This window comes from Pteropus vampyrus, unplaced genomic scaffold (genome assembly GCF_000151845.1).
Source record: "Pteropus vampyrus isolate Shadow unplaced genomic scaffold, Pvam_2.0 Scaffold217, whole genome shotgun sequence".
NCBI lineage: Eukaryota > Metazoa > Chordata > Mammalia > Chiroptera > Pteropodidae > Pteropus > Pteropus vampyrus.
Genome location: NW_011888998.1, coordinates 271,530 through 287,161, shown reverse-complemented (window position 1 = coordinate 287,161; position 15,632 = coordinate 271,530). Strand labels below are relative to the sequence as shown.

General features: G+C 42.4%; 1 protein-coding gene across 5 annotated transcripts in view; it reads left to right on the top strand.

Moving 5' to 3' along the window:
• The window catches only part of SRGAP2 (SLIT-ROBO Rho GTPase activating protein 2), a 230,723-nt gene that overhangs the window by 80,748 nt on the left and 134,343 nt on the right, over nucleotides 1–15,632 (top strand). For all 5 annotated transcript variants that reach the window (XM_023538273.1, XM_011372959.2, XM_011372958.2 and 2 more), the window contains exon 3: nucleotides 6,885–7,077. In XM_023538273.1, the coding sequence (XP_023394041.1) occupies nucleotides 6,885–7,077 (193 nt within the window). The remainder of the gene's footprint in view (nucleotides 1–6,884; nucleotides 7,078–15,632) is intronic.

Below are 15,632 nucleotides of genomic sequence, written 5' to 3'. Positions count from 1 at the left end.
AAGCCTTACTTCAGTGAGGTTAGTCCTCATTGCTCGTTCTGAGTTCTCAAAACTGTTGCTTACAGTATTTATTCTTAATTTCATGTACTTACAGTACACAATATCATAAAAAATTTTAGGAAATCAAATGTCTAGCACAATTATGTAATATATAAGTATATAATTTTTGAAAATGTATATTTTTATCGTATCTTCACAATTAGATTGTAAGTTCCTTGAGAACAGGAACCTTCATGTTTCTGAAACTTCAGAATCCCTCATATCCATTAGGTTTCCTTTGTTTGCAAGAGGACAAAAACCCCATGTAGACTATTTTAGGCAAAAAGGTGGGTCTGCTTCTGTGACGGAAAGGTGCAGGGATAGGGCTGGCATTGGCTGTGACTCGATTCACGAACTCGTTTCCTTTTTCTGTTTCTCAGCTCCGCTTCTCCAGGTCAGCTCTATTCTCAAAAAAGCTTTCCATTCATGGTGGCAAGCTGGTGGCAGCAGTCTCAACTTTCATTGTGCCCAGGTCTTGCAGCTCCCAAACAAGGCCTGGAGGTAACATCTACCATCTTTGGAAAGGGCACAGGTAGAATCAGCATTACTAATATGAATGAGAGTGGGGGAGAATATGGATGCAAGGAGGAAAAACAATAAGTATCTCTCACATCCACACATCCTGGAAGCTTAGTAGTCACTTGTTGGTTGGTTGTTTGGATTAACTCATGTTTATTTCTACATCATATTCAATAAGGCAAAGTAATGAGGAAAAAGGCCATTAGTCACTCTCTTTGAGGAAGACTATTTGCTGTTTTCTACTTTACTGAAAGTAGCTTGATGGCCTTTTCTTGGAACACGGACAACTCAGATTAGTAGATAAGTAATACTATGTAGTCACTGAAAGCTGTGGTATATAGTAAGTGGGCTAAAACTGATGCATGTCTCTCTTCTCTCTGCTCTCACGGCACTGTGTGAATACCTTGTTTACTTATCTTATTTCACCTTGTTTTTATAGGGCTTTTTTTTTTTCTCCCTTGTTTTTTCCCTACTGCCTTGCTAACTTTGAGGGAGGACTTTTGTCTTCTTATTCTCAGAGCTCCTGGAAGGTGCTCAAATAAATATTTGCAGTAAGAGTAAGTAAGAAAGAACATTGGCTTGGGAATTCTGTGACCTGGGTTTCAGGCCTAGATCTGCAGCTAAATAGCTGTGTGATCTCTGGCAATTCCTTTCCCTTTTCTACGCTTTGGTTCTCTGCTCCGTCCAACAGAGATTTGTAAGGGCCCTCCCATTACTGAGTTTGTAGAACAGCGAACCAGTAGGGCAAAGAGTAAGACTTGGCAGGGCATTCCAGCATTTTGTTTCCTGGGGGACAGTTTTCAGAGGGCTGATTACCTTCGTGATAAGAGGTCTTGGTAAGAGATATGGAGGATAGAGCTGGATGAAAGCCTCAATTGTCTTCTTATATAACACTTGCTGGGGAGGTACTAGGAATTAATATTCTTCAGATGGCTGAGGTGACATCATGTGTTTGTGAAAGGGCTAAAAGCAGGTGAGACAGATTTTGTGGAAAAAGACTGGCAGGCCCGGTTCCCAGTGGGGAACCTGGGCTGATCTCATGCTTCACACTCTCTGAACAGAACCTGCGGGAGTTGCAGCTCCTATCCCCTAGGTGCTGGCACATCAAGGATAAAGGAAGGACGTGCCTGTGTTACTCTCCAAAGGTTACATCTTTGCCCAGGCTGCCCTCCCACCCCCATTTTCTCCTTAGAAATTGAGTTCCATAAGAGGGGGTTCTGTGCGACTTAATCAGAGAAAATTCCTGAAGGAGAAGAATTTTGAAAGAAGGAAAGAATGGGCTAATATCTCTGGATTGAAAGCTTTGGCTGAAGAAATCCCTCTGTACTCTGCTGGCTAGCGAATTCCTTGGGTGTGCTCTGAATTGTGGACAGTGTTCAGAGGACTGCGTCACCTTTTGATTGGCAGGTGTTTTATAATTTAGCATCTATATGATTGTCTATGTGGCAGGTCCATGACTGCTTTCGTTAAATGATCAGTGTCCTATTAGGGCTAGTTTTTCTTCTAATTTCATCCTTCATTTGGCCTGTCAGCATCTTTCTAAAAAGGAAACGAGCCTCCTTCTAACTCCCAGAACAGGTATAGTTAGGATCTTAGCTGTGGCCAAGCACGGACAAAGAGTCAGTACTTCCCAGGGGAAGCTTTGCTGGATGTGTCTGCCGATCCTGACTTGAACTAATACATAAAAACATTCCTTGCCAGGTTTTCATCTGACACCTCGGAATTGATGGGATGATGATCTGCCAGTGCAGTTCAATGTCATGGCCAAGTTTGCTGTCCAGAGTGGCAGCTTTCAAGATTTGTTTTAAGTATACTCAATGGAGAACTGAGATTTGGCCCATAGAAATGGAGAAATGGAAACCGAGAATTCCTTCCTCCTTTTGGTGCCTTGTTTATCAGGCCATTTTCCCCTTAGCTGGCAGAATGGTGCTTAACAGAACGAGCTATTTGGTTGGGTTGAATCTTTTAATGAGATATAAATCACATATCATAAAATTCACCCTTTTAAAGCATACGGTTTACTGGGTGTTTTGTTTTATTTGAGTATATTCACAAGATTGTGTAACCATCACCACTGTCTAATTCCGGAATGGTAGGGTCAAATTTAGATTTGAATCTTGAATGAAATATCAACCAAAAGTCAACTCTGAAACTCGGAAAATTTGTTCTAAAACTTTTGTCCCTTTTGCAAGGGAAGCTGCAGTTTCTATTTAAGTGTCATTTAAAAGAAAAAATGTAATAGAAAAACAAAGAGTCAGAAGACAGTGAATTTTTATTGGGTTTGTTGCTTGTTTATTTTTATCTGTTACTAATAGATTTATAAATCTCTGGTCTTCGGGTTGGGGCTTATTTCCATGGCTATGTTATAATAAAGAATATTCAGGACAAAAGCAAAAAGACTGTCTTTGCTTTCGTTTTCTTCCTCTTCTTTGTCAAGCCATGCTTCATTAGGGCAGGACTCGGGCCTGTTATTTCTTCTGTCACTGTCACCTAGTACAGTGTCTGCCATATAGTTGGGGCTCAGTAAAGATTCGCTGAATAAATGGGCTCTGTTAGGTGCCCATGGGAGGTCATTTTTGGCATATATCACTCCAAATAGTTCATGGTGACCTTTGTACTTTGGCTTTGTGAATGGTCATGGCATTAATTCACATTCCTGGGATACAGCTGCTTCTGGAAACTGGGAGTGACTTCTTCCCATGTTGCTCTAGCACAGAACCAACAAGGATCTTATCATCCCTAGCTCCCACGAACTCTCATCCAACTATAACTAGATTTGTAAAGCCTTTTTGAGTTTGTATGGTGAAGCACAATGTGGGTGATGTGAGTGCGTGTGTCTGAGTGTGCACACATGTGCACGTGCATACTTGCCTAAGCACACGATGGAACTATGAGGAATTCCTCCATGTTTTTATAAATTGCCCCTTTCTTCTTTCTGCCCTTGTAGTTTGTGGGTAGGTCAGGGTGCAGAAGGGCCTCCAGCCTGGGCACATGGCCCAGGCATGCTGGCATTCAGTGGCCTATTGTTTCCTGCCCCTTATGTGCATGGACTGGTACAGCCGCCTTCTTGGGGACCATTGTTTGTCTTTGCAGCAGCAGCAAAAGCTTGAAGCATCACATTTTGCCTTGGACAGAGCACTCATTCTGCCTTGGAGCTGCAGGCCTGGAGGTGACGGTGGTGGGAGTCTCCCTTAAATGTCTGTGTGGGTGCCCAGGGAGGCTTCTCCTTCCATGCAGGTTGTGTGGGAGGGGAGATGCTCGGTGGTGTCAAATCACAAATCAACTTCAGTGGCAGGTGGTTATCTATTAGCAGAGACTCTTTTCCTGGATCAGGGGTGGGGATATCACTTTCTTGCTTTCTCTGCTCTCTGGGCTGACTGGCAGCCCTCAGGGTGTGCTCAGAGGACAAGAAAACACTTCCTCCAGAGCTGCCCTGTAGAGTTGATCTCGGAAGCAGGGAAGGGATCCAGCCCAGTTGTGGACTAGCTGAAATGTAGGCTAGTTAGTGAGTCAGTGGACTGGTCCAAACTGGACTCTAGGGACCTGAATCACTCCTGAGCTGCAAGGTGGAGAAGGGGATGTTTCCAGGGTGGGGGGTGGGAGAGTGGACAAAGAAACTGTGATTTACCTAGAAATACCTTCAGAGACTCCAGACTCGTGGTTTGTTTCTCTCGTCTCACTATCAACCTCTTTGACAAGTCAGTCAAACCTTAATGAGCTTTTGCCCTGCGTGTACCTAATTGTATGACCCTTTGGTAAATTACTTAACAAGTCTTACTTCAGTTTTTTTCATCTGTGCAATCAGAATAGTTGGGGCTACCTTAGGGAACTAGTTGTGAAGATTAAATGAGATGATGTATAAAGGCCCGCAAAGGGTATCCAGTGAACATATACGCTCCTTTCCTTCAGGGCCTGGAGGGATACCTGAGGGTGGGGTCACTTTGTGTTGTGCTGCCCACTCACTGAGGCACCTGAGAAGGTCAGGATGGGATTCCCTGCTGCTGGATGTGCTTGGGGGCATCTTAGATTAGGTTGGGTATCTCAGAGGCCTCCTCTGCAGTGCTTGTTCCTTGAACAGGACAGGTCTACCACTAGGACTTAATGGATATCATGGGAATTAGCCTAGACCCCTCTTTTTTTGGCAGAGAGTGGACATCATCCATTCTACCGTATTCCTTTCTGCTCTCCTGGTTAGTGAAAATTATGAAGGCAAAGTCTTAAGTGAACTACAGGTGACTTAGAGGGGCCTGACAGCCCCATTGCCCATCTACCTCCTCCTGCACCTTCTGTTACTGACTAGGTACCTTTTCACCCAAAGAAGGCCTGAATCTCATTCAATCGGTCAGTTGTAAGTAATATTGATAAGCATGGCAAGTATCCTCTCCACTCACAGTCTGCCCACCCAATAACTACTACTGTCAGCTACAGCCTCTATCTGTCAGTGGATAGAAAGGGCACAGATGCCTCTAGGAATAGTATCGGCAAGGGCTGATGCCTTTAAGAGGCCCAGAAATCTCTGGCAAGAGCCAGATGCCTGACATGCCCTCTGCGGATCTTCCCCTCCAACACCCTTGTAATCAGACTCCAAAAAACACAGAACAAGAGAGCTTTGATGAGTGATGAGTAGGCGGCTTTTCAGTGCAGCCTTCTGTCTGCTTGAAACAATCCTTCGGTGCTCAGTTTCAGTTCAGGTGAGGTTACTGCAGGCCTGGCTGACATTGGTGGTTGGCAAGGGAGAGGCATGGAGATGAAGAAGGTGCGAACTACATTTACAGATCACCTAAGATCACCTATAAAGGACCAGATACTTGTGCTACATCCTGATATCTATGAAAATTAAAAAAAAAAAAAAATGAAGTCGGGGATAGATTATGGACCCTTAGCTACTCTAGGGAAAGCCAAATGCATCATTTGCCCATCTTTCATTGCTTCATAATAGGAATACTTGGCAAACCTTGCAACATCACAGCCTTGATCTTGGATTTGCTTGATTTACCCATACCTCTGATGAAAACTAGATCCCCTCTCCCTATGCATTACACAGCATAGACACAAAGCATTGTTACAACTGTACTATTTGGGAATGAATTTGGAGCATGCATAAAGAAAGGCATAATATTACAGATAGGTACTCTTTTTTCCTGAGATTGGAGTCACTGTCACATTCTAATGCATTGTAGCTGAGCAGGCTTGGAGGGGAAGAAGGTAAAAGAAATGGCTCCATTGTGACTGAGATGGGGATAGGGACATAACTTCAGCAGGATACACACTACAGGCCTTCCCTGAGCTGACAAGCAGTCTGGCTTTGGCAAGCTGCTTCCTGTGTGTGCCAGGTCTCTTGTCAATAACAAACGCAGTATTGCATTTGAAGCAGATCTGGTTGCAGCTGGAGCTACCACTGCTGCAGTTCCCAAGAGGGCGTTTGCGAGCCCTGTATGAGGACTCTGCCTTCCAGAAATCTGCCAAGCTGGAACTTAATCAGAAATATTTTTCTAGGTTTGACAGCAGGGGCTCTAAGCATTGGTAAGGATGAAGCAACAGAGATATGAGTGATAGCCATTGGTGAAAAAAGTCAGCTTCTTAGAGACTGATTTACATTCTGTAATATTGGAAACTATGGAATCTGCTCAACAGTGGGTAGGTTTGCTTGCCTAAAAGTCCTGGTGCTTGTTTCATTTTTTATTACCACCATTTGGCCTTGCGCAGGGCCCTTTCTGGCCCCATTAAAATATCCTGACCTTCACCCTAATTCATGAAGATGTGGAAAAACATTTTGAAATGATGGGAGAAAGTATAAAAAGTAAGAGTTTGGTTTCTAAAGTCAGTCTGTCTGGTTTTGAATCCTAGCTCTACTACCTAATATAATAGCTTCACTTCTTTAAGAGTCAGTTTTCTCATCTTAAAATGGGGATGAAAGTAGTGCCTACCCAACAGGATGGCTGGGAGATAATTCATTAGGCTCTCTGCCAGAAGAGAGCCAACATTCTGGCACTGTGCCAGAAACACAGTAAATTGCTCAATAAATGGTAGCTCTGAATATTATTATCTCTGACAAGCATTTTCTCTTAAATGATTCAACAGATTCCTGGTTTCAGTGTTTTTCAATAGTCTGAAAAGAGTTGGTAGAGTTTAGGCCAGGTTTAGTCATTGTTGGCCAGATTTAGTCGTTGTTGTTGTTGTTGTTGTTGTTGTTGTTGTTGTTATTTTATCATTAAAGGCTTTAAGTTCTCCAGAGGACAGGGAACAAGTGAACAGAAGGGGTAAATGATGGCCTGTGTGGTTCTCAGGGATATCTGTCTGACTGTCTTGCCTGGCTTTTGTTGTAGAGATCCGCGCTCAGCTTACAGAGCAGATGAAATGCCTGGACCAGCAGTGTGAACTTCGGGTGCAGCTGTTGCAGGACCTCCAGGACTTCTTCCGAAAGAAGGCTGAGATCGAGATGGACTATTCCCGCAACCTAGAAAAGCTGGCAGAGCGCTTCCTGGCGAAGACACGCAGCACCAAGGACCAGCAATTCAAGTAGGGACTCTGTGGCTGCTACTTTCAAAGATCTTGGGATGGGGGCCTGGATGGAGGGAGGCAGGGTGTGCCACCTAGATCCAGTTGAATTCATGTAACAGGTAACCCAGTGCCTTCAAGTTGGCTGAGGTTTGAGAGTCCTCAGTGACTTCTCCATCACTTACATGCAGTTCATCATCGTGGAGAGATCAGAATATATGATGAGCCATGTTGATAATAACAGCAAACACTTTTGTAGGTTTTCTTATGTGCTATGCATGATTCTAAGGGCTTTACATAATACGTTAACTCACTTAATCTTCACAACAACTCTGTATGTTGGTTATTGTTATATCACCAATTTACAGATGAGGAGACTGAGTCATAAAGAGGTTAAGGAACTTGCCCAAGATTTCTCTCTCTATTCTTTCTCTCTCTCTCTCTCTCTCTCACACACACACACACACACACACACACACACACACACACACCCCTAGTAAATAAATAGCAGAGCTGGAGTTGAAACGGGCTGGCTCCAGAGTCTTTGTTCTTAATCATTTCACCAAACTGTCTTTAACCAGAACAAATGAATGATGTTGTAGCCATAAGTCTAAATCGCTGCCCAGACAGTTGCTAAAGTCTATTCCTCCTACTTTTGTAGTATTTTATACAACTGGCCTCTTCACTCTGTTCTCACTGCCATTGTCCTAGTTTAGATCATCATCATCTTTACCTGAATGATTGCAGTACTTAACTGTGTCATCTACAGCAGAGGTTCTCAATCCTGGCTGCACATTAGAATTCCCTGGAGAACTTTTTTTTTAAATGTTGAAATCTGGGCCCCACTCCAGACCAATTAAGTCAGAATCTCTGGGAATAGGGCCTGAGTAACAGTATGGTATAAAATCTTCCCAGAGGATTCTAACCAACGACCAGCGTTGAGGACTACAGTCTGCATTCCAATCAGCATTGAGGACTACAGTCTACATTCCAGTTCTCCCCATTCCAATCTGCCTGATCCACTGTTATCAGCTTGAGTCTTCCAGGAACACACTGGAGATCAGGCAGCTTCTCTGTGCAGTGGTTCCCCACAGTCTATGTGTCTATGTTCCTGATACTCAAGGTGCAGTCTCCCAATATCAGTACCACCTGGGATGTTGGAAATGCAGAATCTTGGGTCCTACCCCCAGATCTACTGAAACAAGATCCCCAAGTGATTCGCGTGCATATTAAAGTTTGAGAAGTGCTGCTTTATTCACAAAGGCAGACACTCCTTGACTTGGTCCTCTAGCCCCTCTACATCTGGCCGTGACTAGCTTTCCAACCTTATTTCCTGTTTCTGCTCCACTATACCTTAGCCAAACAGAATATTAATTCCAATGGGCCTTTGCTCATCCTGTTATTTGAACTTATGTGTCCATTTTTTACATCTCTGCATATCTAAGCCATATCCATGTTTTAAGACGCATCTCAGATGCAGCCTGTTCCAAGAAACTTTCCTGATTCTCCCAGAAGAAAGAATGTTCTCCCTCTTCTGAATTCTTAGAAGAGAATTATAAGCATTTTATTGGTTCTTTTATGAGGGCATTCGGCACTGTCTGTCTTATATTATCTTCCCTTAGTAGATTGTATAAGCTTTTCTAATTCATCTTTCAGTCCCCCACAGTGCTTAGCATAATATGAGATATATAATAAATGCTCATTAAATATTATTGGATGTGTTAATGAGGGAATAAATTTAAGAATTAATGCCAAATGTATCTTATTTTCCATTTTTGTTTATTGCCCTAATAATTTGAGACACAAATTATCTTTTATAAACCAGCTCTGAGCAATGACATGGAGGCTAAAATTGAGAAGAACATGTGACATTCCCAGTTTGGCCAGAAGGAGAATTTCCTCCAGATGTTTTGTCCTCAGAGTCCCTTATCTTTCCTAAGTTCTGTTCTCTTTATGATAAGCAATCCTGAGAGGATAAAATGTTATTTTAGTATATGATAAATGAAGATTTGGGGGAGGAATCATGTGCTTTAGAAAAATGATTCAAAGTTAGATTTATTCTGTTAATAAGCTCCTCCTAAGTTTAAAATATTTGGTTTTTACTAATATATCATATACTCAGCTTAAGGACATATTTACTACAAATTAAATTACAGATCTGCTACTCTCTAAATCATCAGAATTGCTCTGATTAAGACCACATACAAGGAATAGTGTTTTTTCCAAGGCTGGAAGAATCGATTTCCTTGATAAAGCTTGTACCTGGTTTCATTTTTTCCCCCAAACAACCAATGAGTATTTATTAAGAGCTAGCTCCATATTGTACAAGTATTGGAAGATACAAGATTAGTTTGTTGTGTGTATCCAGAGGGGCCCATAGCTGGGGAAGAAAAGATTTTTAATACAGGAAGCAATTAGAGGATAAAGCAATAATGTTCTCATTAAGAGAACATTGCTTTTATGTAGAATATAGATGTGATAAGAGGTCAGAGGTAAATCATGAGAGATAAAGGATCTAGAATGGTCAGGAGAGTTTTCATGAAGCAAGTGAGACCTAAGTTAGGTTTTAAAAGTAGATTTGTGTAGGAGAGAATAGCATATACAGGTAGGAGGAAGCAGGAATTTTTGGCATTGATGAGGGTACAGGGACTAGTGAGGGATCCAGCTTCATTAAAAGGAAGGTTCTTTTACATTCATTCAACAAATGTCCATTGCATATTCCTTGAACTCCTTCAGGCTAAACATTGTGTCTTAGGATATAGCAGTGAACGAGCACTGCCTCTTCACTTGGCACTTAGAATAGAATGAGGCAGCAGGCATTAAGCAAATCACACGTTTAGAGGAGTTAAGTGTTACAAGACTAAAGTACAAGGTGCTACAAGAACTTGTAAGAGGAGGATGTCTCCACTCATTTTATTGTCACTTTATGGCTAGTTTACTTTAATAGCTTCCTGTCTGATCTTATCCTGAGTAACAATCTACTTATTCAACAAAACTCTCTTAAATACCTACTGAGTACTGTACTGTATGTTGATTCCTATGGAGACTAAGATAAGCTCTAGAATCCTGGCTAACAGGAGAGACATGTAAACAATATAATGTAAAAAGGCCTTTAATAAAGGTATGAGCCAAATATTATGAGAACGCAGATATTTTCAAAAACAGTGGAAGATAAGGTTAGATAAGTAGAGTAGGTACCAAATAATGGCTCTTTGACAGATACGTAGAGTTTAGATTTGATACGGCAGTGTGGTGGTGAGCCCTCTGGGTTTTTGTGTGGGGAGAGAGACATTGGAAAAGATGTGGTAAAAGAAAGAATTTTTGCTATGGCCATGCCACTCTGAACAAGCCCACTCCCGTCTATTCTCGGAAGCTAAGCAGGGGCAGGCCTGGTTAGTACTTGGATGGGAGACCATGTAGGAAGACCAGGTTCTGTATAAAAAGTAAGGGATTGTAAGCTGACAAGGTCCTTGCAATCTGTGAGATCAACCAAGAGTTGCCTCGCCTAAAAAAAAAAAAAAGAATGAATTTTTATGTCGGGAAAAGGCCAAGATAGAGGTTTGGGGAGGGGAGGTAATCCGAGCACAATGTGATAGAAAAAAGAGTGGAGGGGAGGGAATATATTCAAGAAACTGGGCAGGACTAGATAACTAATTAGGTGAAGAACTGTAGTGGTCATAGGTGACCCTACATCTCTAACCTGGCAACCTGGAAGAATTGTGGCATCTACGATAGAAGTGGGGATGTTGAGGGAAGACCTGTTGTGAATGGTGAGCCAACCTTGGCCGTGTTGGGTTTGGGGCACTGGGAGGCCTTCGGGCATCCAGGTGGAATGTTGTGCTACTGAGGGAGGAGGTGATGACTGGGACTAGATAGCATAATCTTCAGTATAAAAGTGATTGTGGAAGGTATGAAAGTATATGAACTTGGAGAAGAGAGGAAGAAGAACAAAGAGCTAAAACCAGGACCCAAGGCTGGGGCACGCCTAAATTAGAGAGCACTAAAATTACTGCTAGAAGTTAAAGGTTACCAGAGGAGGTGGGGGAGGGAAGGAGGAAGGGAAAGAATGAAAGAGAGGGGGAGACTTTTAAAAAGCAGTTGAAAAGATAGAAGGTAAGGTAGGATAGTGTCATTGGATGGAACTAGAAGTCTTTCAAGTAGAAGATCTATAAAAGTTAATCCCAGCAATTTTTTGTTGATACTCTCCATGTATAGGGCATTGCGAGAGATGCAGAGATGACCAAAATGAGCTTCAAACCCAAGAACTCAATCCATTAGAGTGAAATGTATGAAATTACTGGGTTTTAGGTCAAAAAGTGGTCGTACCGTGGCAATTTCAAATGGTATAGCCTAATAAAAGAGGAGATGAGACATACACACAAATGCACTGAACATGGTGAGGAGGTCCGTAAGAGGCTCTAGGCAACTTCCCACTTTCATACATAATTTATTCCCAAAAGTGGACAGAACAGTCAAATGGTTGAATGTCAGATCATAGTTTTATGTGGAGCAGGTGGGCTCTATTACTATAGGCATGCATATGAAATTCTGAATTATACCTACCTGATGTACTTTCATCATTTGGTACCTGGTCTTTGTTCTTTTCACTACAATTAAATCCATGGTATGCCTGCTTAAGTCCAGTGAGCATCTGAAGAGTTGCTGATGATTTCTACCCTTGTCTTATTAATACAGTGATGAAACTCTACTCAGCACAACACTAGTAAGGATACTTTCAGTTTTCCATTTTCCACTCATCTCTGTGTTGCAGAAGGGAACCAAATATTCTGATGTTTGCATGCACAAGTGTTACTGGATGAGACAACCATGCTACAGAAACGGAAGTGATGCTCGGCAGGCAGCACCTCCAGGTCAAGCTTGAATCATTTGTTAGCAACTGAAATTTGACATTTTGGCCTGGGAAAGGCTTTTTAGATGTATACATTTTGGTTAGGATATTATTTGGTTAGCCAAATAATAGTGGCTTCCACAGGATAGAGTCTGATTTTCTTCTCACATAATTGTCTAGGCATTAGCCATCCAGGGGTGTGTCAGGCTCCTTATTCCATCTCAAAGAGTGCTGCCCTTGTCTATATGACTCAAGATGGCTCACTGCCACCAGGTCCCCATTCCAGCCAATGGGAAAAGCAAAAGGACAAGGAGCAGGTACATCTTTACTCTTTAAAGGTGCCGTCTGGAAGAGGCACATATACCTTTTCAGCTCACATCCTACTGGCCATAACTTAGTCACATGGTTATACTGAGCTGCAAGGGAGGCCGGGAAGTGTAGTTATTCTAGGTGGCCCAAAAGTAGAATTTCTGTTAATATAGAAGAAGGGCAAACATAGTGGGGGACTATAAGCCTCTGCCACATTGTCTGTGATGTGTGAGAGGGCAGGCGGGTGAAAGCCCATGGCCACTCATCCATACAAAGTGCCTCACGTATACACAGAAACAAGATTTGTTCAGGTTGGGGACTGGGGAAGGCTGTATGGAGGTGAAATTCAATGGCTGGGAAATGGAAAAATGAAAGCGCCTGTCTATAAGCTTCATTCAGTTGAGACAATGCAAAAGAAGTAGAAGGAGGAGATGAAGATGGAGGAGGAAGCATTTTGGACAGAGAGAACAGTGATGGTAAAGGTACAGAGTTTGGAAAGACAAGGCTGGTGGGTAACTCGTCTGTTTTGCTGAAGAAAGGAATAATAAATGCAATCGATAGTGAAATAAGGCTGGAAAAGTTGGTTAGGGTCCATGAATGCCAGGTGACAGGATTTGGGCTTTATTCTGTTAGCATGAGGGAGCCATTGATAGTTTTTGAGCAAGGAATATAATTACTGCTGTGCTTTGGAAAGGTAACTATGGCAACGACACATAAGATCAATTGGAGCGGAGACACTGGAAGGGAGGAGACCTGTTAGGAAGGTCCGGCAGTTGGCCTAAGGTTAATGGGGGCCCAAACTGAAGCCATGCCCTTGGAAATAGAAAAGATGGGCCAAATGTAAGGGCAAGGAGCAAGTGAAGTCAAAGAAGCTAGGACAGAAAAAGGGCAGTGGGTTTCCTGGGTGTCTGGAATGGCAGTTGTACTGTATTTTTATTCAGCCGGTGAAGTGTAGCCTCGATTTTGCTGACTCTTGAACTGATCCCTAGAATAGTTCACTCTCTGCCCAGAGCATCTCAGCGGGCACTCGTCACCTCCCCCAGAGCTGTAGCAGCTGTTGGCCCAGCAATGCCATGAATTTGTCTCCCTGTGCTGCCAGGAGAGCAGCTGCCAGCAGCAGCTCTGGACAGACGTGTCTCAGGGACATGGAAACTATTTAACTTGGGATGGGGTAGGGTGGCCAGGGCCGAAGTCAGTCCACATGGATTCATCCCACCCTTTTCCAGCCCAGTTTCTCACCCTGGCTAGATTTCAGCCTCTCATACTGGGTTAGGTTGGGTATTCTATTACAGTTTTAAGTGACTGCATTTAGGGACAAAGGTTGCTGAACTGCTTTTTTCATCTTCTCTTGGACGACTGCTTACCCTGGAAGCCGTTGCCCTGTCACTCTTTGGCTTTGCTTCCTCTTCTGCTTTGCTCCTGCTCACCTTTTGTCCTCTCCCACACTGTGCTCACTGCAGACACCCTCGTTAAAGCCCACACGGCTTTGACTCTGCTGCAAAGTCTGACCCTGTGGTCCCATCATGCCCCTTCTCTTCCCCCTCCCCCATAGAGTGAGAGGTGCTGCAGATAGAACTATAGCGATTATTCGATTCTACATTATTCTGCTTTGTTTAAGATAGGTAATATGGCTTCCTCCATCCCTTTGAATTGCGGGAGGACCCCATTAATGTCAGAAATTCTATCTGCTTGGTTTGATTAAGAGGAGAGATAAAATATTATGTAAGGGTAGGAGGTCTTCCCAGGGAAGATGTTCTTGCATTTTCTTTGGCTTCTGAAGAGTATAAATGTATTCCTATTTGTTGTGAGCCTTTGATTGTCTCTTTTAAGTGGAATCTGTGTTAATATTGCCCAGCAGGACTCTAATTGATAATGTGATGGCTGTTTTTTACATAGATTTGCTGTAAATTACCTTTCAGTCATAGCTCACTTGGTTTTGATGTCTTACTTTTAATAGCTCAGTTCTTTTATTTTGAGGTAGGTTTTTTTTTCCTGTTGAATTTTTAGAGGAATACTCCTACATTGCTATCCTGCTGTGTTTCTTACAGAGACCTTATACTATTTTATAAGCCACTGCCAACATCTTTTCTTTCATTTTTACAGCTTTTCCTTCTCCTCAACAACAAATATTTGTTGAACATATTAAAGATATTATTCTAGATATTTAGAGAAGACAGAACCAAAAAAGTAGATGTGGTGGTTCTTTCCACATGAATTTGTAATCTAGTCAGGGGTAAATTATACCTCAGTACAGTAACACAGATCTTCAGTATAAGGCAATATATGATGAGTACCAACTGTGTGCCATAAAAGGGATGATGACACACAGTCAGTGTGGTCAGGAAACTTCCAGGGAGGAATTTGAACCAGACCTTGAAGAAACAGGATTTTGACCGATGGAGAGAGAGAGGGAGGGGGAAGATATTGTAGGTAGGAGGGGCGCAGCAGGCAGAAAGTACAAAGCACTTTAGGAGTACAATGAATATAGTGGTTTGGCTGGGGTAGTAAGTGTTCGTGGAGGATCTGGACAAAGGTAGATAGGCTCATATTATGGAGGGCCTTGTCTCAGAGATTTGGCTCTATGCAGTAGACACGGGAAACCACTGAAAATTCGAACAGCTAGTGTCCGAGCAGAGGTATGAACTCTGCTTAAGGAAGATTAACCTTAACCTTAGTGTCGTGATTTACTAAATGAGAAGAAACTTGAGACCGTGTAACCAGTTGCTATAGTAGATAATAAGGATCTAAATTAGGGTGGGATGGTAGGAATGAAAAGAATAGAAATTGATCCTTCAGTCCATTTAGCAAAAATGTGCTGTGCTCTTAGCATGTGCCAGACACATGTCAGGAAGACAGATACCGCCCCCTTCGCTCCTGGAGCTTATAGTGTAGAGACAGATGGAAAACACCTGGTGTAGGAAGAATCTACAGGAATTGCTGACTGATGAGATTTGGGTTTCAAGTGAGCTTGGAAGCAGAAAGGAAAGAGGGCTGTGAAGTCTCTTTTGAACTTGGATAACTGGTAGATTAATGGTGTCTTTATAATAGAAATACTGAAATTAGGAGAAAGTTGTTTTTGAAGGATTAGACTATAAGAAATTTGGTTTGAGGGTGTTAAGTTTAAGATATTGGAAGAATAGTGAAGCTGAAATTTTCACTAACTGACAAAAATGAATGGCTGTATTCAGAGCTAAAGATCTGGGCTATGTTCTGGGCTAACGTCTGGGCTGTTGGTAGCGATTTGGGCATGTTCATAGAGAGGCGATGGTTGAGGCTATGGACATGTTTGATTTCCAACAGTAAGCGTTTAGGAGGGAAAAAGGAAGACTTTTTTTTTTTTTTATTGTCTGTGGTGCTCAGATTGCCAAGAGTGAAAAGGGATTTAAAAGATATATTTACTTGTGCATTCATTCGGTAT